This window comes from Balaenoptera acutorostrata, chromosome 1 (assembly GCF_949987535.1).
Source record: "Balaenoptera acutorostrata chromosome 1, mBalAcu1.1, whole genome shotgun sequence".
In the NCBI taxonomy this organism is placed as follows: Eukaryota; Metazoa; Chordata; class Mammalia; order Artiodactyla; family Balaenopteridae; genus Balaenoptera; species Balaenoptera acutorostrata.
The window spans coordinates 194,818,530-194,844,729 of NC_080064.1; the positions used below are offsets into that span (position 1 = coordinate 194,818,530).

General features: G+C 38.3%; 1 protein-coding gene across 5 annotated transcripts in view; it reads left to right on the forward strand.

Moving 5' to 3' along the window:
* Window positions 1–26,200, forward strand: part of PTPRC (protein tyrosine phosphatase receptor type C) — a 126,277-nt gene that overhangs the window by 35,216 nt on the left and 64,861 nt on the right. For all 5 annotated transcript variants that reach the window (XM_057533301.1, XM_007167258.2, XM_028162725.2 and 2 more), the window contains exon 3: window positions 25,418–25,444. In XM_057533301.1, coding sequence (XP_057389284.1) covers window positions 25,418–25,444 — 27 coding nt within the window. The remainder of the gene's footprint in view (window positions 1–25,417; window positions 25,445–26,200) is intronic.

A 26,200-nucleotide genomic window follows, 5' to 3' on the forward strand; every position in this document is an offset into this window, starting at 1 on the left:
GCCAAAAAGTTTTAGAAACTATTGGTGAGACTGATCTATCTTAGAAAGAAAAAGGAATAATTAAAGCATTTACTAACCATGACTAGATGTTGAAGTAAATGTAAAACTGAAAGTTCTGATAATCTATTAATTGAGTTGAAGAGATGGAATCAGAGCAGCCTTTAAAATGCAGAGGGCCGGAGCAGAGATGGTGTGAACAGATTTTATCCAGCCTTGGTAAGACCAAGGCACAGAAGTCAAGGGCATAAAATACTCCACGAGAAAAGTGATCTTAACATAACACTATTTTCAACGTAGACTATGAATACTTCCATCATAAATACACACTTTAAAAGAGTAGATTTATTTTCATTTGTCTTTAAAAATGAAATCTAATCTCGCTTGAATATAGATGACTGCAAGAAACCTCAGTAATGATCCTGCAGCTTACTGGCTCGGTCAGCTTTGTATTCAGCTAGCAAACAAAATAAAATAATTTCTGGTGGTTCAAATATAGAAGAGCTATACAACTAGACACCTAGAGTAATTTAATCCATGACCAGCACAGAGGCATTGGGATGGCTTAAGCAGCTAACCTCTTTTCTTGTGTCTAGTCTACCATTCTATTTTGTAGGCTTTTGTCCTCATGCTTGCCATCTCACGTCTCCTGATGGCTGCTCTGCATCCACACTTTTCATCTGCATTCCAGGCAGTAAGAAAGGGAAGGACAAAGTGGCAGGAGGTTTTTGGTAGTGAGCTTTGGCCTTTTGTTTCAGAGATGGAAACCCTTCCCAGAGACTTTGTCTACACTTCTTGGCCAGAAAAACATCTCATGGCACCCACTGCAATATGGGATGGGGAGAGAGGGCACCAAGAAATGAGATATTTTTGCTTTCCAGCCTCTATGGTAGCCTTACACAGGGAAGAATGGGGGCAGGAAGGGCTTCTGAGGACGTATTGTGTCTGCTCGTTGCCAGAGCTGGTACTCATTTCCTATGACTGAATCTACCAAATAAGGCCATTTTATCTGACAAACTTCCCAAGGTGCAAAGATCAAAGAAAAACAGTGAGCTGGGCTTGGATGGGAATCATAATTCCCAGATGAGTCTGGGAAGCCAAGATTTTGGCTTAGTTGCTTTACTGATGGGCACCAAAGGGCGCTCATCCAGGTGTTGGTCACTTGGGTCATTCTAGGTGTGGTATCGAGTCCTTATTATCGACAGAGCAGTGGACTCAACACTGGGCAGAGCACGGAAAAGAGAAAAGCAAAAGGCATGACTTTTGCCTTAAAAACATGTTTCCTCTATTTGTGGGACAGGACGCACACCAGCAGTTCACAAGTTTCCATAGAAATATGCAAAGTAGATATCACTACAAGCTAGGATGTCCGCAGAAAGAGTCAAGTAGTTGATAGAATTTAAATCCTAAGATATGGACACGTAGTCGCTGTGTCACAGGCATTCTGGGCAGTACACAGCATGGGAAAATAAGGTCATAAAAATAAACACAGGCAGAGTGAGGGAGTGTTAGAAAATTACTCAGGGATTTAGCAGGTAGCTAACCCCGAATGCAGAAGCCAGAGGTAAAACGTGCGGTCGTAACAGTGGAACAGTGACGGTAGGAGGGGTCAGTGTGGCCTCACAGAAAGAGACATAACACGGGGAGCAGAAATGGTGAGAATTAGCCCTAGGTCTAGGTGGGGGAAGCACATTCCACATACTCAAATCAAAGGTGAGGATACGGTGTGATACGTTTTACATAAACAGAGGCACAGAGTGACATGGTAGCAACAAGTAATGTTAGCTAAGGTAGGGTATTAAAGACCGGATAGGAGTCAGGGAAGGGCACGGCACACAAAGAAATAGGCACATTCAGACATCAGAGGTACGAACCTGCATACAAACGGAGGGCTTTAATTTTGCCAAGCACCTTCCATACTGCTACTAAGAATGGGCAGTGTTTAGGAGAAGGAAGCAAGACTCTTCCTTGCATTTGGCAAGTAAATGCCAAATGGGCATAGTCATTCCCATTGCATGGTTTGGAGGAAAGACCACTGATCGAGGTTAAGGTTAAGGTGAGAACGGGTGATAAGTCATTAATAGGTTCTGTATCAGGAAAGATGATTTAAAAGAGAAGAGGGAAATATGGCAGCAGCTAAAATGTATCCCAGGAAAAATCAAAGATCTTTTCAGATTAGTTGAGAAAGGCACATGAGAGCAAAGATAAAGGAGCAGAGAAGACTAAGAGTGTACATTCTAGAGATAAACATGGGGTCACAGAGATTTCAGACTCCGAAAGGTGTAGGGAGATGTTTTAGCCTTTCAGAATTGGGGAATCCACTTCTCCCTATGGAAGAATTAGAGCCCTTTGGTGAACAGATATATATTTAAGGGAGATTAAAAGAGTTTAATCTTTCAAAGACCTGCCATCCATCCCTATAGCAAGACCACTGAGGGCTATGATACTTTCAGCTAGAAGGTATTTTCATATGCACAGTAGGTGACATGGGACATATAGGCTGAAACATGGAATTGAGGCTCTTTGGTCCCTGTTGGCCTACAGAAGAAACCATTTTATGTGATTCAGCCTCATGGCCATCTCTTCAAAGGAGTGACTTTTGTGCAAATAACATGGTTGAAATGGTACCCACAGCTAACACATTGGGTCAGAATTACAAAGAAGTAGCTACATTGTTGCATAGTAACCACAAAAAATGAACACATTTTCAGAATTCAAATCGTGGTCGATGTGCGTTTGGAAATGACTCATTCTTAGCATTGTTTTCTCCTGCACACACTTTTCTGGGACACGCAGCCCCCTACCCAGTCACCCAACATTCTCCTTGGATGCCCTCTGCCCTCCCTGCTCGCGCTGTGCAGGCCTCCCTCCTGCTTCAACCACAAAACAAGATCTATTTTTTTTTTTTTTTTTTTGCCAAACCACTCGGCTTGTGGGATCTTAGTTCCCTGACCAGGGATTGAACCCTGGCCCCTGGCAGTGAAAGCGCCGAGTCCTGACCACTGGACCGCCAGGGAATTCCCACAAGATATTTTTTAAACCTTGAGAATCCCCATTCTTTACCTCCACTGGTCTTTAATATTACATTTAGCCACTTGTTAATGAATGGCTGTGTGTAGCAGGTGAAGATTATGTTTGCTTGTGGGTTTGTGCGTGTTTATGGAATAAAGGATAGCATATTTGTGTCTGACATTAACTAGAAGCTATTCTATGCTTAGAAAAATAATTAACTCATTTGTTTCACTAAGAAAGCATCTGATGGCTTAGAAAGTCTACCAATAAGCTTCATTTGTGCAGGGAGTTGAAAGATAATTGATTTATCTGATCAAGAGTTTTTCAAATTATATGGGCTTCCCTGGTGGCGCAGTGGTTGAGAATCTGCCTGCTAATGCAGGGGACACGGGTTCGAGCCCTGGCCTGGGAAGATCCCACATGCCGCAGAGCGGCTGGGCCCGTGAGCCACAACTGCTGAGCCTGCGCGTCTGGAGCCTGTGCTCCGCAACGAGAGAGGCCCGCGCATCGCGATGAAGAGTGGCCCCCGCTTGCCACAACTGGAGAAAGCCCTCGCATAGAAACGAAGACCCAACACAGCCAAAATCAATCAATCAATCAATCAATCAATCAAACATACGCATCTGATTCAAGATCCTCATTAAAAAAAAAAAAAAAAAAAAAAAGAGTTTTTCAAATTATAAAGCCTGAGATGTAAGTTGACTTGCTTCTTTGGAAAGAGATGATAGAATTAGATTTAAAAATTAAGTATTTCTTTTAAAATATTTTCGCTTATTTTTCAAGTTTTCACATTATTTCCATGCCATGTTTTAACCTTTGCTAAGCATCCCATTGCTGAATCCTTCAGATACGGATTACTTGGCTTATGTATTCTGTTAGAAGCAGAGCCAGGGTCTAATCCAGAACCTGTGCCACTCACACCAGCATCCCTCCCCTTCCCCCCCAAGCAAATGTAAAACCTGTTTCTCTTACAAAGAAACAACTGGGAAAGTTTTACAAATCAGGTTTCATTTTAACTGAATTAATAGCCTGGTCTTTGAGCTGTTAAATCTAGTGAATGACAGAGTCATTTTTTCCAAACTACACCCTCTTCTTCTCCACTTTTCTTCACACCCTCATCCTCCTGAAAGTTGCATTTGTAAAGGAATGGATTTGATGGGCTATTTCTTTGGCATCACTCAAAGGACCTAAGTAAAGAAAAACTAATATATGATCCCCTTTTATTTTTTCTATTGTGAGCATCTTAATTCAGAACTGTAAAGACACATGCTATTTTTTTTCATGTTAAATGAAACCTAAAAGTATTATTAGCTTCTGCTTTGAATTCATTTTTATACTTATCTCAGGAGTTTTGTTAGTGATCTAGACATTTTGTAAATTAGGTCACAAGTGAAATACATCCCTGGCATAGCTTGGCGAGGGCCCGTATGACAGATTTAGCCTTAAATACTGAATATAAATGTTAACTATTGTTGATTTGCCTTAGCATTTTTAAGGAAAGACACTGAAAGCCAAAATTCATGATAACTTTGTTATAATAACTGATTAATGTTATACAACCCTATTAAGTATAAAAATTATATTCTACTTCCTAAATATGAAAACTGCTTAGTTTGGGGTTTAAAGACTGGTAATAAAAGGAAACACCATTGAAGAAATACACAGAAAAAAGAACACGAGATAGCTTTGGACACATTCACTACTTAAATTTATAAACAAAAGTTTAAAAGCTTAAAAAATTTCCTAATGGATTTAGTGCATAATATAATCCCAGAAATATTTATATTACATTTTTTAAATCTTTCTTTGATAGCCTCCAAAACAATTTGCAGCTGTGATCATCAAAACACAATTTTGGGAGAAGTCCTGTAATTGTGATGTCAGTGCAATTAACAAAGAAATACCCTCTCTCTACTCTGCATCTCTAAGTCATTCTTCAGCTCTGTCTTCTCTTTCACAGACTTTGTAAAGATTTTTTCCAGCCTCACAGTTTACACCCTCACTTCACATTCACCGACCCGCCTACGACTTTCTGGCTGCTTCTCCTCCTACGCCCCTGAAACTACTCGTACTCACACACCAGCATCACCGCCCATGTCCCAGTTTCTAAGAAATTAAATCCCATGGACCAAGCTTGAGCATTTATTTTACTCCACCTCTCCCAGACGTTTGACATTACTGACAACCTTCTTTTTGAAACTCTTTCCTCTCCTAGTTTCCATGGAACATGAAACCACCTTCTCTAGGCTTTCCTATCCATCTCAGTGCTCTGGCTTCTCTTTCTCTGCTGGCTCTTTTGATGCTGGTGTTGGTATCTTTCTGGGAGCGATCACTCACTCCCTTTGCTTAGTTTGTCTTCTGTAAGGTGGCGGGTTCTATGTCTGTATCTGCAGCTTTGCTGTCTCCTCTGCTTTAAAGACCCGCTTGTCCAACTCTGCACCAGATGCTTCCAACACATATCCCAGGTGTCTCAAACACAGCCTTACTGAAACTCAACTCAAAATCTTCTTCCATTAACCTACTCTGCTCTTGTATTCCCTAAACCAGTGAATTCTATCAGCTTTCACACAGTTCGTGTCCAAGGCAGAAACTTAGAACCTATTCTGAATTTCTCCATTTCCCTTACTCGGCATTCAGTTATAAAATATTCCTAAGTCTACAGTCTTTATATCTCTTGGAATATTCACTCCTGTCCACTTCCATTGCCACAGCTTTGATGCAGCCTACAGTAGAACCATCCAAGACTGTAATCCCCTACACCTCTGTGTTTCTCTTGCGAATGAGAGCTTCCTTTTTGAAAAGAAATTGATTTTGTATTTATTTAATTATTCAGCTATTTATGCCTTTCCACGTGACTTAAAGTTCAGTTAGACCTTGCTGTTCCACATGACCTAAACTTAGGGCCTGATTGGTCAGGGTGAATGATGGTGACCATTTTCCCTTTAACAGGGGTGCAATTTAGACCAATGAAACATAAAAAGGGTTTGGGGATACTTTGTCCTCAGTCTTAAAAAGAAACAAAGGGAAGACAAGGCCCCTTTCCTGTCTCTGACTGATATTTTATGAGAAGGTGACACAGTCATTTTGAGACCTTGAGGGCAGTGAGGTCCAGACCCTGTGAATGTCAGAGAAGAAATATGGAAGGAACCTGGGCTCTGATACCATTGCTAAACCACGGAATTAACCCTTTTCTGGAAACAAATAAATTCCTTAGTGTTTATTGTGTTTGAGGGTTTTTGTTGTTGTTGTTGTTAGTTGCAGCTGAAAGTATTTTCACAGCATTTTAAAGCATTTCGCAGGCTCCTAACCCATGTCCTCATTTTGCATCCCTAAACTCTACTCTGAATGCCACACAGGGATCACTCAGCAGCTGAAAGCTTGACAGTAGTTACTGTTGTCTGAAGAAAAGAGTATATAATAGGAGGTCCTTCCACCAGCAGAGCAGTTTCCCTTCCAGAAACATTTCTAGCCCTTTCTACCTTACCTCTTGCTTTCACTTTCTGAAATGAACTAGGTTCTCCACTCGGGGCCACACTGTTCTCTTTCTCTGAAAGACTTGTCTTCCCTTCCTGCCCATCTCCAACGTGTCCTTCTCAACTCAGACATTGCTTTTTCCTGGGCGTCTTCCATGATTACCCCAAGATTGGGTTAGGCACTCTCTGTTTCCATGGCCACCGTGCTTGGCTCCACTAAGGCACTTAGCACGTTGCCATGTGGTTACAGCTCAATGATTAAAAGAATTGACTTTGAGCCCTGACGTCTGCATCCAAATCCTGTCTCTGCCACTCACCAGCTGAACATTCCTGGTCAAGTTATTTAATGTACCTTATTATGCTTTCTTTATCTCTAAAGTCAGGATAATAATTATACATACCCCATATGATTACAATGATCGAGGAAGCTAATATATATGGTACATTTTACACAGATATTGGAGATAGTCTATTATAGTGCTGGATACATGATAAGGGCTGTGCACATGTTAGTGTTATTAGGACTGTATTATTATGACTGCGTCTCTGTTAGGCTGGAAGTTGCCTGAGGTCAAGGACTGTGTATACTTACCATCAAACATGGCCTCTTACACACAATAGGGATTTGAAAATATTCATTGAGTGAATAAAGAGTGAAGTGTTTGTTTTTAATAAACAAAAAGACACCATTTGGGCTGTTTCCTTTACAGAGGCAAAGTCCCACTCTGTCACCCTCAGTTTGTTATTTTGAAAAATGAAAGAGTTAACTTTTATCACTCCTCCAGTGATATTAAGGAATACAATCTCTTGTGGAAAATTAACAAGGTATGATGAAAGACTACAGAAGAATATACTCTAAGAGTGAAATAGAATTTCTCCAGGAATAAGCCCTTTGTTTGTTATATATTTGTGTGTATATATATATATATATATATATATATATATATATATATATACACACATATATATATGTATATATATGTTACTTTGCTGGTATTTTTTAAAAAGCGAAGCCAAATTTAAGAATTTTACAGTCAGGAGATGTTCATAATGTATTTTTCTCCAAACTTTGCTTTAATTAAATGATTAAAATCATTTAACTAAATTTCATACTATGGATGAATTATATAAACATATGGGGGCTAAAAACCCTAAAAAATAATCTTCTTTCATTGATTAGTAGACTTTCGTGTATTCATTTGGTATACCATAAAGTAGCAATCAAAAACATTTATGATAAAAATTATATTTACACATTTTCAACTAACTTCCGATTTATCTCCTTAAACCAAAGACATTTATTTCCCTGCATTTGCTTATTCCTTACATGCAGTAGAAATGACACTGCCTCTTTGGCCTAAAGACCATATCCTCTTTTTATGGGCCTCTGAAGCAGTAGCTCAAACTCAACATCACTTCCATTAGGTGATGGATACTGTGTCCACATCTACAAAAAGTTATGAGTATGTTTTCAGTAAAGACATTTAAGAATAAACTCACAAGTAGTGAATAGGGGTTTTATAAATCAGTTTCATGTATTAAGTAGATGATTAGGTAAGCTTTACTGTATCTTTCAATCCTGAAATTTTATGATTCCTTAAACAGAGCACAGTGTCCAACGTGGTCTTTTTACTAGTGGCCGTTTACAGCATCTGTATTATAACAGCATGAAGACCGGGGCCATGATGGCAAACATTTACCAGGTGTGCTAGAAAAGTGCCTCCAATTTCAAAATAATTCTATTTAAGAGTGAAAAAAAAAAAGCTGCTTCATCTTTCTCAGAAGTATAAAAATAAAACTTAAAAAAATAACCTTTAATTGGGGAATAGTTTTAGATTCACAGAAAAGTTGCAAAGAGAGTTCCCATTTACTTTTCACTCAGCTTCCTCTAATTTTAGCATGTTACATAACCATGGTCCATTTGTCAAAACTGAGAAATAGTCATTCGGATTTCACCAATTTTTCCACCAATGTCCTTTTTCTGCTGCAGTGTCTAATCCAGAATACCACACTGATTATGCGTTATGCCTCTTTAATCTCCTTGGATCTGTGACAGTTCTTAAGTCTTTCCTTGTTTCTCATGATCTGGAAACTTTTGAAGAGTTACTGGTCAGATGTTTTGTAGATCGGCTTTGAATTGGGGTTTGTCTGTTGGACCAATTGAACTGTGATGCTCTTTCTTGAACATAGATGCTAATCATAAGTAATTTTCAAGAGAATTTTCTTATTAAGACTAACTTCATTTAGGACTAATTTACAATAGTGTCACTCAGAGTATGCAATTTCATTCTCACAGCGACGCTGAAGCCTGGGGTTCTGTGACTCCCAGTGACATATTTTCCACTCTGCAGTTAGACTGTTGACACAGGGATCTGTCCTCATCTACATGGCGTTGACCTCCCCTCTGCGAAATTCATGCAGTACCTACATCACAGATCCCCTTACACAAATATTAATGAATACAGATTTCCTTATAGAAACTTCCAACTGGTATTTGCTGTAGCCTTTCTGTAGCTGGTTGTTTCCTACCTCAAATTTGCATCCCTGGCAATGAAAACAGCTACGTATTATTTGGAATGTTTACTATGAATCTGAGGCTTTACATATCCCTAATCTTCATCACACCACTGCCAGATAAGTCTTACCCACCCAGTTTTTAGATAAGAGGGCAAAGCTCACTCCCAGGACCTAAATCAAGGGGTGCGAGGCAGAGCCTCTGAGTCCCCTGCCCTGTTACCCTGGACCGCAGGAGCATGCATTTTGTCTGTGTGGCCGTCCGGTCTACGATAATTCTATTATGCCTCCTGCCTAGCCCCCCCACAGGACATATATTAAAGAAATAGTGATCTTGAAGAGATACTGCTTGGGAGAGATCTAGAGGAGCAGCGAGAGAGGGAAATGATCCACATCAGTCAGAGACTGAGTAGAGAGTGTCAGGATGTTGCATAAAGGGAGGAATAGGTAACTAAGCACCTCAGGGTCAGACTAGCAGGGGGAGGGCTTCACTGACATTAACTAATGTCATCGTCATCATTATTATTATTACTGCTGCCATTTCTACCATTGGAGGGAAGCTCCAAGTGATTTCAAGTATTTTCTCATTTTCCTAATTCTTCATTTCATATTCTTCATTTTTAAAAGACGTGGCTATGTGTTCTAAGATACTCAGTGGGTCCACTGTTCTGATCTATTATAAATATATCAGCACATTATTTAAGCATCCACAAGTTTAGGGTATTGTACAATGTGATCCTTCCCTTCTAAAAACATAGCTGCTGTGTTCCTGTTTATATTTTTTCAATCTTTGTCTTAAAACCAATTAGCAGAAAAGATAGAGATTAAATGTAGTTTTAAATAAATTTCTCTCAGACACACACGATTAATATTAATTTTCTAATTACAAATATAATAGATTCATGATAACAATATAGACACAGAAATGTGTGAGTTAGATGGATAATAGTGTAAATAGTTGATAATACTTAATAGTTGACATAATGAGGCATACGCTTCTAGACTCCTTTCCCCATGCATACACCGAAGTGACTGTATTTAATTTACCCCAAATTTTAATTGTACCATATGCTGCAAAACCACGCTATCAGAATTCCCACTCCATTACTGGAGACTCTGCAGTGCCCCATTAGTTTGCATAATTCTATAAAATAATGTATTAACAGTCATATAGTATGTGAATTTCACCTAACTGTTTCTCTAATCTGGACGCCTGATTTCAGTTATAACAATTTTTTTCCAGTCATCCTTGGAAAACTTTAAATATTTCTCAATTCTACTCACTTTAAGAACAGTAGTTTTTTGACATGGAGTTAATTTTTGTGAGAAACAGACGTCTAAATTTTAAAGAAAATGTAATTTTGTTGAGGTAGGTGAGAGGCTGTGAAAGAAGTATCTATTATAGGGGAAAAAAAAGCCCAGCACTTTCTCACTAAATGTGCCTCAAATTTACCTTTATCTCATTCACATTTAACTTTCATTCTTTAAAAAGGTATATGACATTGATAATATCTCATCAACCATAAGAATCTACCTAATTTTGACTTCATCTTCCCCCTCACTAGGATCAACTGGAATAGATTCTCATAAAGAGACAAAATGATGTAAAAAAAAAATGACAATAAATCTATGAGCTTCTCATGAGATTTCCCATAAGAATGATCTCAGCCCAGGTATGCTTTTTGTTCCATGATATTAAATGACATACTGGGCCAAGATCTGGATTTCCTTTGTCATAGATCAGGCATAAAAATTATTTTTCTATCTCTGTAAATTAGGTATAAGCCATGAAAATATGTTAATGAATTGATAATTCAAAACTCACGTGGTCTGTTTTCCCTGGACGGTTTTATCACTACAAAAGGAAGGCAGGCATCCCTATCCTATTTTATTTTATTTTATATATATAAATATACATATATGTATTTATACATGTATGTTTTTTGGCTGTGCAGCTTGCGGGATCTTAGTTCCCTGACCAGGGATCGAACCCGTGCCCCCTGCAGTGGAAGTGTGGAGTGTTAACCACTGGACCACCAGGGAATTCCCCAGGCATCCCTACCATTAATGCCCCACCAGTGGTTACATTCCTGGTTCTAAAATGGGTGGGTTAATTTCTGTTGTCACTGCCGATTTCACTTAAAAGGGTCGCTAAAGCTTATGAGAAGCATGATTCCAGAACTGTGCCACTGACGAGAGTATCATTCCTGCTTCAAAATCGAGGACTACACCTCAAACTCGAGGTTATGGATGCTCTGTGAGATTAAAATTGCACCTCGGTGTGCAAAGTAAGTAAAAGACATGGTTCCAATGAGAAATAGACCAGTAACAAGTCATTTTATTTAGGCCACTGCACATCCACCCTCCAAGGTTGTAATCGTTGTGGTTGTGTTTTTTTAACAACTTGATTCAGTCCAACCAGTTTCAGTTCAATACGTGGAGAGTTGACGTGCTGTCTGGGCACCCAGCCAGGCACCGCACATGTCAAAGACTCAGGCCGAAGGAGGCCATGTCCTGAGGTTTTAAAAGGGTGACAATTTTATCATAGCTTGAACCTAAGCCTACGGTGTTCTTTTGACTTTGGGGAATGCCTCAGCCCGTCGGTAAGGAGAAACAGTGAGCTGAATGTGAGTCTGGAAAAAGGCCGTGCTTGTCCGTTCTTTTGTATAATTGTCAAACTTAAGATCTGCGTCAGTGCGTGAGGGGTTCTGGAGTCGTGTTCTGGGTGATGGCCAGGAAGCTGGGTCCCAGACAGCATGACGCTGGTGTCTGAGCACCTTTGGGAAGGGGCACCTGGGATTCAGAACCCATGGGACCCAGCCGTTTCCACTGCTTGCCCCGAGATAGAAATCGCAGGTGATAGGTCATTGGGAAACCACGTGTTTTTGAGGTCTGGTATCTTCATGGTCACTCATAAGCCTTGCTTTTTTTTTTTTTTTTAAAGAAGTACCTGATTATTTTTTATTTTATTTATTTTTATGTTTATTTATTTATTTATTTATTTATGGCTGTGTTGGGTCTTCGTTTCTGTGCGAGGGCTTTCTCTAGTTGCGGCAAGCAGGGGCCACTCTTCATTGCGGTGCGCGGGCCTCTCACCGTCGGGGCCTCTCTTGTTGCGGAGCACAGGCTCCAGATGCGCAGGCTCAGTAGTTGTGGCTCACGGGCCTAGTTGCTCCGCGGCATGTGGGATCTTCCCAGACCAGGGCTCGAACCCGTGTCCCCTGCATTGGCAGGCAGACTCTCAACCACTGCGCCATCAGGGAAGCCCTAAGCCTTGCTTTGATAAAATTTTTTCAAAGCCCTCCAAGGGATGGGGGGCATGCAAAAGGAATATAGAAAACACAGCAATGGATATGAAAAGCACATCCAAGCTAAGGGAACATGGAATGCTATATCCTGGGTGTGTAACTCAGATTCTTTCCTTTCTTGCCCAGCACAAGTTGCATTAACCATAGAAAAAGTCTGCAAACATTCATAATTCAAGACAGTAGGCACATATAGATTCTTACCCAACCCATAATGAAAAATAAAATGAGATTTTGTGTGCCAATTAAATCAACAGAAGGTTCAGCCCTGACAGCCTCTTAAAATGGTAGTTTTAACTACCACTGGATTCCTGACTCTCATCTGAAAATTATGACCACTGATGGCCACTAAGTGAAAAAGGCAGAGGGATAGATGGGTGTTACTGTAGTGAACATTTACTCAACATCACCTGTGTGCTTGCTGTCTATTTTGTGAGGCCCTTTGCAAGTATTACTCCATCTAATCCTCTTATGTACCTGTACATACACTAGGTGTGGTGATTCTGTCTCTACATACAAGGAGAACAAAGCTCACAAATATTATTTAGCCTGTACAAGGTCCTAACTGGCTGAGCTAGGATTCAAAACCAGGTCAGTGTGAATACAATGCAAAGCCCAGTTTGTTATGGGTATAGTTTTACATTCTGTTCTTCATTGCATGACATAAATAGAGACGTTATGTGAAAATTCGAAAGCACATGAAAATGACAAGAGGAACCATAATACCATTTCATCTTATGAAATGAGAAATTACACATACCATATCTTACAATGAGTTTCAAAATTATATTGCTCAAAGTTGTCTTACCAAGTACAAAATATACTACGACTAAAACCCAAGATATTTATTATTTACCTTCCATAAACTCGCCACTGTGTAAAATGCAAGGGATGACGGTTCACCAGCACCTTTAAGAAACACAAACAGAGTTAACAAGTCAAATGCCCAAAGGTGATAATCATGGTGATGATGATAAAAACAGTGATTAGTATCATTTTTTGAGTTCCTAAGTGAGGAAGGGCTCAATGATTACTTAAGGGTTCAGTGCACTTAAGGGCTTCACAGACATTGTCTTACCTAATAGCCATGCAGCCCTATGAGCAGATATTATAGATTAACGGGAGAAGAACTGAGGTTCAGAGAGGGTATGTCACTTTCCCAAGGTCACACAGCTAGAGAGTGGCAATGGAGAGATTCAAACCCTCCTGTGCTGGTTCCAAACATCTATGGTCTTAACTGGAACATTCCATGTAAAGAGATAACGAACTAGATAAGTCGATTTATGATATGCATCCCCAAGAGTGCTACACATTATTATTCTTCTAAAGAAGACTTTGGTGGCCTGAGGGGACCAGGAAAATTGTCACGAAGTTGGATTTTGAATCAAGTCTTGGGGATGGCTATGAATCAGGGTCATTAAAAGAAGGAAAGATATCCCAGGCTAGGGTAAAATTAAACTGAAAGGGAGAGAGGTGGCATGTGCTGAAACCCTATTGGGTGACAATAAATTGTATTTGAAGTGAATTTGAAATGAAATAAGTGATTTCATTTAAGAATATTGATAATGTTATTGAAAAGGCAACTTGGAGATGGATTGGGAAGGACTTTCAATAATAATAGTAAAGATTCTGGAATCTTCTACTAAAATATTTTAGCAAGAACGAAGCATATCAGTACATTGTAAAAGTGGACTCGTGGCAGTATCTAAAATGCATGGGTGGGGGGAACTTCCCTGGTGGTCCAGAGGTTAAGACTCTATGCTCCCAGTGCAGGGGGCACAGTTTCGATCCTTGGTCCGGGAACTAAGATCCCACACGCCACATGGCGTGGCCAAAAAAATAAAATGCATGGGGAAAGGGGGAGTCACAGTTTAGAACTGAGTATAAATGTTGGTGAAATAGGATAGGATAAGTAGACTAGGGGAAAGAACAGGGAAAAGGAAAGAAGCCCAGACCCCAGATACAAGATATTCACGGACTATGTACCAAAGTTGAGAATAAAGTGAAATAGATACTCTGTATCCTGCACTCCCAGGAGGTGGCCTTATGTGGTTAGTAAAAAAATGCAAAAGCTTTGGTGTCTGGTAGGCCTGGGCTTAGTTTCTGCACTGTTACTTATCACTCTATGTATTCATTGAATTCAATTTATTCAAACTGTCAGCCTCCTCATTTCCTCATTTCTAAAACAAGCGTAATAACACTTACCACACAGAGATATTCCGAGGAGAGTAGGTATTCCAAAAACATTCCTTTTTTCACTCAAGAGAGAGAAGTTTCCTGACATAAAAAGCCACGAGAAACCGACCCAATATGAATCTTTTTGAAAATGTTCAATAAAAATGATCTCATGACCTTTTCCAGGGTAGATAATTTATGGATGTTCATATATTATTTTAATATTTTCTATATCGTGAGCTAATTATCTTTAGCTAAGACCTAAGACCGTTGGTAGAAATACTCAGCATGGAAAATGGTTACCAACCAGGGCTGAAGCATGTCGGTTAACATGGCAAAGGTAGCAAAACTCACCTGTACGTTTCTGTGTTCTCAGGCGTGAACTTTCAGGAGACTTCAAGTGTGATATTAAGGAAGTCACCTAACTTATTTAGCTCAGAACATTTGCTTGCAAAGGGTGGTATGTGGTATGTCATAGTGGGAGAGTAACATTCGTACGTGATGATAAAGAGCTGTGTACTTTGTGAAATATCCTCACCTCCGCTCTGTTTGGTCATTTCATAATCTTGAGGTTAAAGGAGTGTGAATTCTATTTACAAATAAGCACGTTTGTCTTACTTTTCTCTTTGGAACCTGTTTTCTCCAAGTTGCATTATGTAATGAATGAATCCAATTTCATTGCGAGCCCAAGAGAGGGTGACTTTTTAACGTTACTGAAGAGACGATTGGATTTAACTTTTTTTCTCATTAAAATATGATTTGCAAATGCCTTTCAAAACGAAGTGCTTCCAAGTGAAACAAATCATCCTCCTCATCTTCAACCTTCTCTCTGAGACACCTTTTCATTGAAACAAAAACAAATCATCCTGAACTTCAGTTTTGCTGCAGGAGCTCATTGTCTTATCAGCCGGCTTCACCATAAACTAGAGAAGTTGTGGTTTAACTCCGAGATGGGTCCGCTGCGGCCGCTGCCATGGCAACCCGCTGCACCATTTGCAAAGGCTTGTGCACTTAACCGCACCAGCTACACCTCTTCCTTTCCTATAAAGACTCAGAAAGAGAAAAACAGAAGTACCCCAAGGAGGAGAAACCACAAGAGCAGAAAAGCCACCAAGGCTGCTCGGAGCTGTGCAAACAGCCGTCTGGCGAGGAGAGCGTGTTGAAAACCTATTCTCTTTGAAAGGGGAGCTTTTCCCATTAGGCCCGGTTCCTTTAATGATTTTGAAAGTCAGTCGAGTGTTTCTGTTCGGAGTTTTCAGCAAGGGGAAATGAGAAGAAGTTAGTAGCGCGTGTATCGGACTCTGCTTTTATTTCCCTTCCCTTCTGGGCAGCCTCGGCCGACCTTGGGATGCCGCTGGCGAGACGGAAGACCGGTTGGTTAGGCGGATTCCCTACGGTCTAGCGTCGATCTTCTGTTTATCTCTTGTTATCTTGTATTTAGTTCACCAAAAAAGGAGGATGATTTAGATTTCACTCCTGATTCATCTAAAAAAAAAATCTGTGGATGGTGCTGCCGGGCACTGACCTTGACGCTGAACTGAGTCAACGCGCAGCCCCGCCCCCAGCTTTCAATTACCCGCCAACAGGGAACCTGCCCACCGTCTCTCTCCCTCACCCCACTTGCTTTAGGAAATGTAGGTTTGATCAGCACAGTCTTTTCTGTTTGTTTGTCTGTTTAGTTTTAAAGCATGCCCGTAATAACAGTAAACCATTTTCAGGCGTGTTCTATTTTTCCTTCCTTGAGGATTTGGGTAAAAATACTGAAGGATAAGGTCCCAGCTCGGTTTTAGTTTGTCTGAGGTCTGTTCACATCCCCTGCCCACCTTCCCAGCTCCTCCGCCCTCCAACTTTTCTCTAAATAAGAATCTACCTCTTTTAATTTGCACTTTTTAAAAACACATCTCAATGTGGGACTTACTCTGAATCCCATTTTGATGGTCCACACGTGATATTTTACTCATTTTGGGTCTGTTTAGAGTAACTGCTGGATTTAGCGTTACATATGTTTCCCTTATGGCAGTGTGCAGTTGAACAAGTGTGGAGCTTTTTAAAGTCAGATCTGCATTTAAAACCAAACTCCTCTTGCAATGAGCTCTTTAGCCTTGCATAGATTTATTTATTGAGCCTTCCTCTGTAAAAAGAGGTCAATGCCATCTACTTTGTGGGGTTTCTGATTAAATGAAGTAATATGTACATTTATTTATCATAGTGCCATTCACACAGGATTCAGTTATTAAATAGTAAAAACTATTAATAGTACTAAAGACACTTGTAAAACAATTTCATGACTTGTGCAAACATCCTTCGATGACTCTTTGAATTTCTTTGACTACGATCTTACCCTATCCTAGAGAAAGCAAAGAGCTACAAAAGCATGCTTACTAAGAGATTCATACAATTAAAAAGTTTTTGCTATCTGGAGTATATTTGATAAATGTGGTATTTATCCCTGGATTTCAGTAAAGGAAAATAGACTTTTTCATAAGAAATAAAAAGATATTTAATACATAAATAAACCTATTCTGAGAAATGTTTTTACGGAGTCAATGCGTGAGGAAGTATTTTCACCAATCATTCTTAACCCTGGTTCCGCACCATCACCACCATCAGAGCTTTAAGAAAATACCAGCCCACAGATCCCTGCACACCTCAAATGTACTAAATCAGAATTCGCAGAGATGGAGCCCAGGACTTTTAATCTGATTTAATCTGTATTTTGGGTATATGTGTACAGTTGCACGTCACTGGTACAAACCAGCATCACTGGGGTTCCTGGTCCTCATATCCATCACATTGTCTACAGAATGTCCGTGGAAAAAACTGGGTTTGTGTCAAATGCTTTTGAGAGATTCTGGGTTAAACAAAGCTGCATAAATCTTCTCTTTGCCTTTACTATATTAACACACTTTATATATCTCTCCAGGGGACATGTAGCATGAAATACTTCTGAAAAAAAATTGACTGTGGGCCATTTTAAGACATTCAAGTCTGAATCAAAGACTCCAGGTTGGCCATCAATACCCAAGAAGTGATAATCTCGTTTTCTTTCCCCCCATGACTTACCGATACATATTTTAAGATAGAAAGTAAGGCAAAATAACCAATCTTTTGTAGATGGTCATCTTGCATTTATTATTATTTTTTGTTATTTGTTAGTTAATTACAATGGCTGAAATTGATAGCATGTTTTAAGCCAAATATGAAGGACATATAAATGCACGCCTGGTTTTAGAGGTGGATGTGTGTATACTCACATGTGCTCACGTGTGAACAAGAATATTTTTGATGTGGTATATGACAGTTATTTGGGAGACAGCTAGATATGATTGGTTTATTTATTTATTTATTTTTAATTAATTTTTATTGGAGTAGAGTTGATGTACAATGCTGTGTTAGTTTCTGCTGTACAGCAAAGTGGATCAGTTATACATATACATATATCCACTCTTTTTAAGATTCTTTTCCCATATAGGTCATTACAGAGTATTGAGCAGAGTTCCCTGTGCTATACAGTAGGTCCTTATTAATTATCTATTTTATATATAGTAACGTGTACGTGTCAATCCCAATCTCCCAATTTATCCCTCCCACACCCCCTTTCCCCCTTGGTAACCATAAGTTTGTTTTCTACATCTGTGACTCTATTTCTGTTTTGTAAATAAGTTCATTTGTACCACTTTTTAGGATTCCACATATAAGCGATATCATATGATATTTGTCTTTCTCTGTCTGACTTACTTCACTCAGTATGACAACCTCTAGATAGCTAGATATGATTGCTGTATTTAAAAAATTAAGAATTTTAAAATTTTATTCCACTCCAAGGCCATGTGCATTTGCCCTATTTATCCTTAACTGAATTTTACAAATTGATACCTTTCTTTCTTATTTGTGTTTTTATTCAAGTGTGTGTGTGTGTGTGTGTGTGTGGAAAGTTTACACAGGACTGTAAGTTCTATAGTAAGACAATCCTTTACCCCCATCCTACTCCTCATCCCCCATCTTTCCAGAAACAAACACAAACACAAAGATATTTCACCATTTCTAAATGGTATTGTCTGTTGTTCTGCAGTTTCTTTTTCTTTTTCCCAAAGATTTTAGCCGGTATCCATTGACTTCCTTTCTTCTTCTTGGAATGTTGTTTTTTAATACCCCTTGTTTTGTTCATGGATGCAATGTTGTCTCATTTCTGAGAAGATGAATTATAGTTGGTTTTAGTTGTTTGTGTTCTCCTTGAACTGTCTTGAACTCTCCCAGGTCTGTCTTCTGTTTATCTTGGTCTCTGTCCTTCTTCTTAGAGCCTTCAGTCTAAGTTTCTTGGAAGCCCATTGTATTTAAGAGTGAGGTTCCCCAATAGGTATGTTGAAATTCTGTCGTAATTGATGGAGCTTATAAGTCATGGGTCTTACTAAATTGCGTGAAATCAGAAAGGCATTTAAACTCAATGAACCTTAGTTTACTTATCCATCAAAGGAGCTACATGTCAATAGATATTAAAATCCTATGTTTCTATACCAGTTGAAATGTCTAAAATTATTTTCTGGTGGTCAGCATCAGCTATTTTATCTACAGGACTCCAGGCACTTATAACAATATAAGCAATGTTTTAACACAAATCCTGCATGAAGCATAAGAAAACTAGTATTGGATAGACTCCTTCACACCTACCACTTCCTAGGTGTGTGACTGATCAAGCTCCTTGAAGTATCAGTTTTGTTCCCTATAATATAGGAAAAATAATTTCTAACTCATTGACTTGCTGGGATGATTACGGGCAAAAACATGTAAAGAGGTTTGCATAGTGTCTGATACATAACATTTCAGAAAACTCTTGCTATAATTATTATATTTACTGGTGGAGGGAAGGAAAGACTACTTCCTATGATTCTCTGAAATCCAGCTAATGCTTTGTTTGTCATTTGCACAAAGGGCTTACTCCACAGATACTTGGTAATTTGATGCATTTATTAGGTTTGCTGTTTGTGGACCATATATCACATTTACAGAATAAGTAAAGGTAGAATCCTTTTATTTTTATTTATCTGCTTTATTATTATCCTGCCTTAGTAAGCAAGGAAAACCATACATATCTGTTTTAGTTGACCTGTGTTTTTTGTCTTGATTTGCTTTTTCCATTTTTGTATTGCCTTTATGTTTGTGGAGGTCAGGTGTGCATTCTCAACCTTCAAAACATGAGACCATTCATTTCAGGCTGGATGCTGAAAATCAGCATTTATTTCATCTCTTCTGTTTCACCCTTCTGTCCTTGTACTTTTCTTAGATTTGCTGAACTAGACAGATTTAATTCCCTTTGGAAATGGTGTTCCATTCCTTTTGAGGAAGTGGGGGGTCAGGGTGGTGGTGGTGATGGGAACAGTTGGTATTCAAAGCCTAAGCATGTCTTTTGAAATGTCATTTTCACTCAATTGATTCCTAGTTTTTGCTGAAATCTCTGATGGGGGACTTAGGGGTGCAACTTCAAGGTAGCTTTGATTTGCAATCACTTGAACATTTTGAGTTGTAAAAGAAACATATTGGGAAAGGTAAATTCAATAACAAGACACATGTTAGAATAACACAGCTCTGAAGATCAAGTGGTCTGTTAACTACGTTTTCATTTGTTTAATGTACCTAGTCAATTCCACGGGTGATTCACAGCAGCAGGATTATAACGCTGGACAATGATTTGCAGATTTTTGGTGCTATGGTGCCACCTACTGGAAGATGTCTAAATAATGAAAACAGGCACTTACGTATGTTTAAAAATGGTGTAGAAAATATTATCCCCAGAGGAGTACAAGTCAAAGGATAATATATAGAAACACAAGATATATAACAGTGCTCTTTTTGTTATATTTATTGGATGTGACGTGGGTGTAGAATCCAAGAGACCATTCAATGCAGTTCACACTTTGAGAAATCCTGACACCCTCTATTTACTGTCACACCCTAAGCCTGTGACCTCCTAATTCCCGCCGCTATTTCACATATTTTTCTTTACCTGTTTTCCACACCCTCCCAGTATTGTTTGCATATAATGTCTACACATATTGTAATGCTATTTATATTAATACGATCTCCTAATTTTAAATAGGTATTTATTGTACATTAGTTATTAAGTGCTTTAGGCAGATGTTTTGTTTGCTTTTCCAGGTCTATTTGACTCCACTATCGGTAGATGATTGCTTTCTAGTCATACATAAACTTGGGTGTAAAGACAGCAGGTCTGTCCACCTACATCAGACAACAGAGGTAACCACATTAACTCCGCTGGCCGAGCAGATCCCTCTGTGACCAAACCCAGCAGCCAAATGGGTAGACCGTGACATAGTTAAATACCTCATACAACCCGTCTCATCAGGTCTTCCTGTTTGGTGATGAGAATTCACCACAGTCCCCTCTTTCTGTGATTTTGCTAACGTTCTGATAATGTCTGAAATGCAATGGACACTTGAAATCACTTGAAGAATTACAAAATGTGATGAGACATCAACAAATTATGCACACATATGGTAATATTGTCTCCTCTAAATATTTAAGTAACTTCACCCATCCTCTACTTTATCATGTTTTTGTTTGTTTTTTGTTTTTGTTTATTTTTCACCGGACCTTGGGGCTTGTGGGATCTTAGTTCCCCGATCAGGGATTGAACCTGGGTCCTCGGCAGTGAGAGCGGGGAGTCCTAACCACTGGACCACCAGGGAATCCCCACCCGCTACTTTATCTTGTGTGGAGAGACAGTATCTGCAGAAGTATTTGTCAGTGTACATTAATATAAAAGTCAGCAGATTATTTGGGAGGTGGATATGTCCTTTAGATATTACTTAGATTTATAACTAGTCTATTTCATGTAGATTGTCTTTCTATGTGTTCCTACTTTCCGAATTGTAGTTCATTTTCTGATGTTTTAAAAACTAATTGAAATATTTTTTTTAAAATGTATGTAGTCTAGTGGATATAGCTTATAGAAATGAAAGTGTCATTTCCAGTTACATTGCTGTAGTGCCTGAATATTTTCTTTAAAATGTTGGCTTAAATTTGGGAATGGCTCACATTTGTACAATTTTATTTTCAAGTGCTTCTATCCTATTTTTTGAGTGCCTAAATAATTTTCACATGATTTATCATGTTGACTAAAAGTGTTACAGAGACTGCAAATCTGCTTACAGGGATTTTGTGACCATGAGAACAAGCGGTTTTAGTCTTACACTGAGTATAAACTGTGTTGCCGAGGGCTTGGAATTTTCTTTCAAAAAGATAGAAGGCTCTGTGTGTGTGTGTGTGTGTGTAATACTCTATAAAGAAAATGAAATAAAACATAAGCATCTGTGTTTTAATACGCTAAAAATCACTCAGTGGACGAATTTAGAATCAGATTCTGAGATAAATGGATAGAAAAGAAAATGCATATTCAATCTGAGAAGCTTTTATGGGAAGTAAACAGGAACAGAGAAGAAAGGAAGTGTGACCAATGTTTAGATATTATGTTGTTTTCCATGGATGCTGAATTTTGTTGCATTGAAGGTTAAAGGATTTGGGGAAATGTTGGATATGAGACCATGATTAGACCAGAAATATGTAGATATAGGTACAGATAGATAACTTATAGATATATAGATATACAGATATGTTATTATTCTATTCCCAAGCTCCAGAAGCCTCTTCACAGCTAAACAAGAGATGTGTGAGTTGTAATTCTTTTGTTGGTGTTACTGTTGTTTGGTTGCCTTTCCTGTCAAAATAATATCCTGTAGTAAGCTAAATTGACACACCACTGAATTTTCTGATATTGGTCTGTACCATACAGAGAGCATTCACTCAGCAAACTATAATTTAGTCTGAATGTCTATATTTAGGGTCAAGTTTATTTTAGCCTTTGTAACACTATGAGTCATTTACTCTGAGGTCCGATCCTGATTAAGATGCTTTTTTACTCAGCTTCTGAGCTTTTCATAAACACTGATCTCTATGGAACCTAAAACACTGGCTAAAAGAATTTCCTGGCTGAAAGGTCAAATGGAGAGAAAGGCTAGAGGGCCAAGTTGATGGGGAAAGCAGGATGCCGGAGGGTGGAGAGATGGCCTGCGGAGTCAGACGGGCTCAGGGTCAAGCCCTGGCTAGCCTGGACCAACCCTGAGAGCTCGGTCAAGGCATCCGTCTTCTCTGAGCTCCTGTGGGTTGCTGTGATGCCTCAGAAAGAAAATACAAGCAAAAGGCTTAGCGTACTGCCTGGTACCCAGTAAACACTCAATACACATTAGCAATTAGTAATAAAATATTATTTCTGAAATGTTCTTTAAAAAAGACAAATCTCTAGTAACTGTCTTCTTCATTTTGGTAACTTACCTTGCTCTCCTTTTCCAAACTTAGACTAAAATACTGGACATCGTCTATTTCCTTTAAAGAAATGCATTGCTTTCGAACGAGCTGGAATTAAATGAGTATCGCTGGGACATTTGACACAAATGTGGCCTGATAAGTAGTCTACTGGTTGGAAACATTTCTAGCATATTTATTCTAGTATTCATAGTTCTTAGATGAAAAAGAAATAGCTTCCCCATTGTCCCATCATTTCTTTTCTCATATCCACAATAAATATGTGATAAATTATAATTCCTTATTATAAAATGCTCTATGTCATTTGTGTTACATATTTTAGTGGCCAAAAATTAATAGATCAGAACAATAGATTATAGTGGTCTGTGGAATTAGTGATGGAGCTAGTATGGGTACCATTAAGATTTCTCTTTTCTCTGTCATCCAATCTACTATTTGATTTTTCCTCTATATTAATTGATTCCGTCACTCAGGAAAAAATTCAGTCTCCTTACCTAGTCTCTAATGTTCACTCTTGGCTTTTGTCCCAAAGCTGTTGTTTTCAGGTCTGATTTCTCCCTTGCATTTACTCATGCTCAGAATCATTCAGTAATGACTTGTGGACCACATATTATATGCAAGACTCTTTGCTATGTAGCCAAAGCTTCTTCTCTTCCTTTCCATCCTCATCTTGTGTGATTCTTGCTGACCTCAGGTGGACGGGATTTTATTTATTAGTCATAGTAAAGTACATCTATGACTTAAATGTCTTTGCAGATCCCTGAAGATTAAATCTCTATCTATATGTCTTATGGGTTATGAGCTTTTCCAGGGAAAAGGACCATGCCTTCATCATGTTCAAAAGTAGCCACTAATAGCATGCCAGCAAAACAACACATCTTTCTTGGACCTGACTGAATCAAATGAAATTGTCTGAAGTTCCAAGGATTTAAGTGTTTATACCGAGAAGGGACACATCAAAATAGTTTTAGATAACTTAAAACCTTATATATTTCTCAGATAAAGAAGAGGGGTGTATTCTATGAAATGTGTTCATACACTTAAACTAACTTGAATATTTTGAATGTGGCAATATGCTAAATTCTTTATGAACAATTACCGCGAGGTCTATTTTTTCTTCATCCTAAAACACAAGATGTTAGTTACTGATATGCTGATATTTTATTTCTCTTATTACTTCTTTTACAAATCAGCACAATTCTAAGAACTTTATTTAGAAGGAAATAAGAATAAATGAGACAAAAGGGAAGACTATTAACAGGAAGATAAAAACTTTAAAAAAGTCATTTTATATGGGATAGAAAGATAAAAGCTGACTAAAGAGGAGGGACAAAAACGCAGGTCATGAAGTCTCAGGCGTATCAGATGCTCCTCTCCCACCTGCTTTTCTTTCTTCTTTCACTCAGTGAAAGCGTCCACAGTCTACCTACTGCAGTTCACTAGGATGTTCAGTTACCAACTTGAACGTCTTTCCAATTACTCCTCCTCCTCCTCCTTCCTCGCATTCAAAGATTTACAAAACCTTGATGACTACTTCCTAAGTGTTTCATGAATCCCATTTTTTTTTGAGTTGTGGGTACAATTTTCCTCACGTAGGACATCATCCTTCCCATATGCTTTTCTTTAAGTCTCCTCATTTTCCTGTTCCCAGCTTTGCCTTCTGATAATCTATCTTCCACTTCATAACAAGACTGGTCGAAAATTGAGATGTTTCTCCATTAGACCTCCCCTTAGCACCTCTTGCCGATGGCTAAAGCCTGCAAGATAAATCCCAACTTCTTCTTATTCTAGGACTAAGGTAGCTGTCCATAATCCTTTAGGTCACAGACTAAATGTACCCACGAAACCCTCTCTAACACCTCCTCCACCAGCCAGTCACCAACCCGGGGAGTCTGAATTAGGTGATCCTCATATTTGTTTCTGTATCACATTTCCGCTCGTCTGTCATCTCACTGTATGGCTTTCTTTCTTTTCCTTTCTTTCTTTCTTTCCTTCTTTCTCTTTCTTTCTTTCTTTCTTTTTCTTTTTCTTTCTTTCTTTCTTTCTTTCTTTCTTTCTTTCTTTCTTTCTTTCTTCCTTTCTTTCTTCCTTTCTTCTTTCCTTCTCTCTTTTCTTTTTTTTTGTTCTATATCTCACATTGAACTAAGCTCACTGGGGGCAGATAATTTCTATAACTCGATCATATTTTATCCTAGAATGTGGCATAATGTCTAGAATATAGTAAGTACTCAATCAATAATCATCATCTCAATAAAGGAATGCATTTGGGAAAATTTTTGCAGAAGTCTTTTCAAAGTCTTTTGCAGACTTGAAATTAATTCCAAGGCTCTCCTTTTTTTTTTCTATTATTTTTATTTTACCTGAGAATTCAAAAACTAATAGCATAGTTTTGACATACTTGGGCTTTGTAAGCATGATATTAAGAGAAGGACTATGGTTTCACCAGGGTAAAATGTACTGAAAATTGTCACTTTGTGAATGTGAATTAACATAGGGATGCTGTTTGTATATACATATGTATATACACAGAAATCTAACTTATATTTACATATGTATGTATGAAGTTTGAAACTTTCTAAGAGATGTTTGTTTTCCTTTTTGCAGAACAAGACACCATTTCTTCCACTCAAGGTATTTACATTTTACTTATTCTTGCCAAGTTTATATATTTAACATTGATAGAATTTTCTATTATTTTCTAGTGAAATCGTTTTCTAAGGACAACTTTATAATCATGAGTAGTCCTTGACATTCTCTTGTTCTTAACATTCCTGCTTGTAAGATATAAAGTTTGATAACTACCTGAACATATTTTTATTTGTAGATGTATTATTGTGTATAAATTATAGCTTTTCTTACACCTGACAGTTAATCACATAGCAGGTTTCCAATCTCTTTTTAAATTTTACCACTATAAATAAATCAATTTATTTTAGTTAGATTGCAAAACTTCATAGTTACGGAACTATATGAGAAATTAGAATTCTAAATGTAACTTTATATATCTATAAATTCCTGCAAGAGAAAAGTTTTGACAATATTGAGATATTTTGTAATAATCATTTCCAAATTCGATTGTACAACTGAATTGTCTTAACAAGTGTCCTAATCCTGAGATAAATTTAAGCAATGAAGATGCTGACAATAAATTCATATATATCAAGTGTCAAAGAAGAGAGAAAAATTAGATCTGGTTAAAAATAAATTACACCACTTAAATGATATTGTTATTGAAAGTATATTATTGATGTCCTGATTAATCATACGGTTGACATTATGCATTAAGAAGATAAGTAAAGCCCTTAAGATAACCCTGATTTAACAATTATAATGCACAGTTCTAATGAGGCACATTCAAAATATTCTGAGAAGTGGATTATTAGAGAA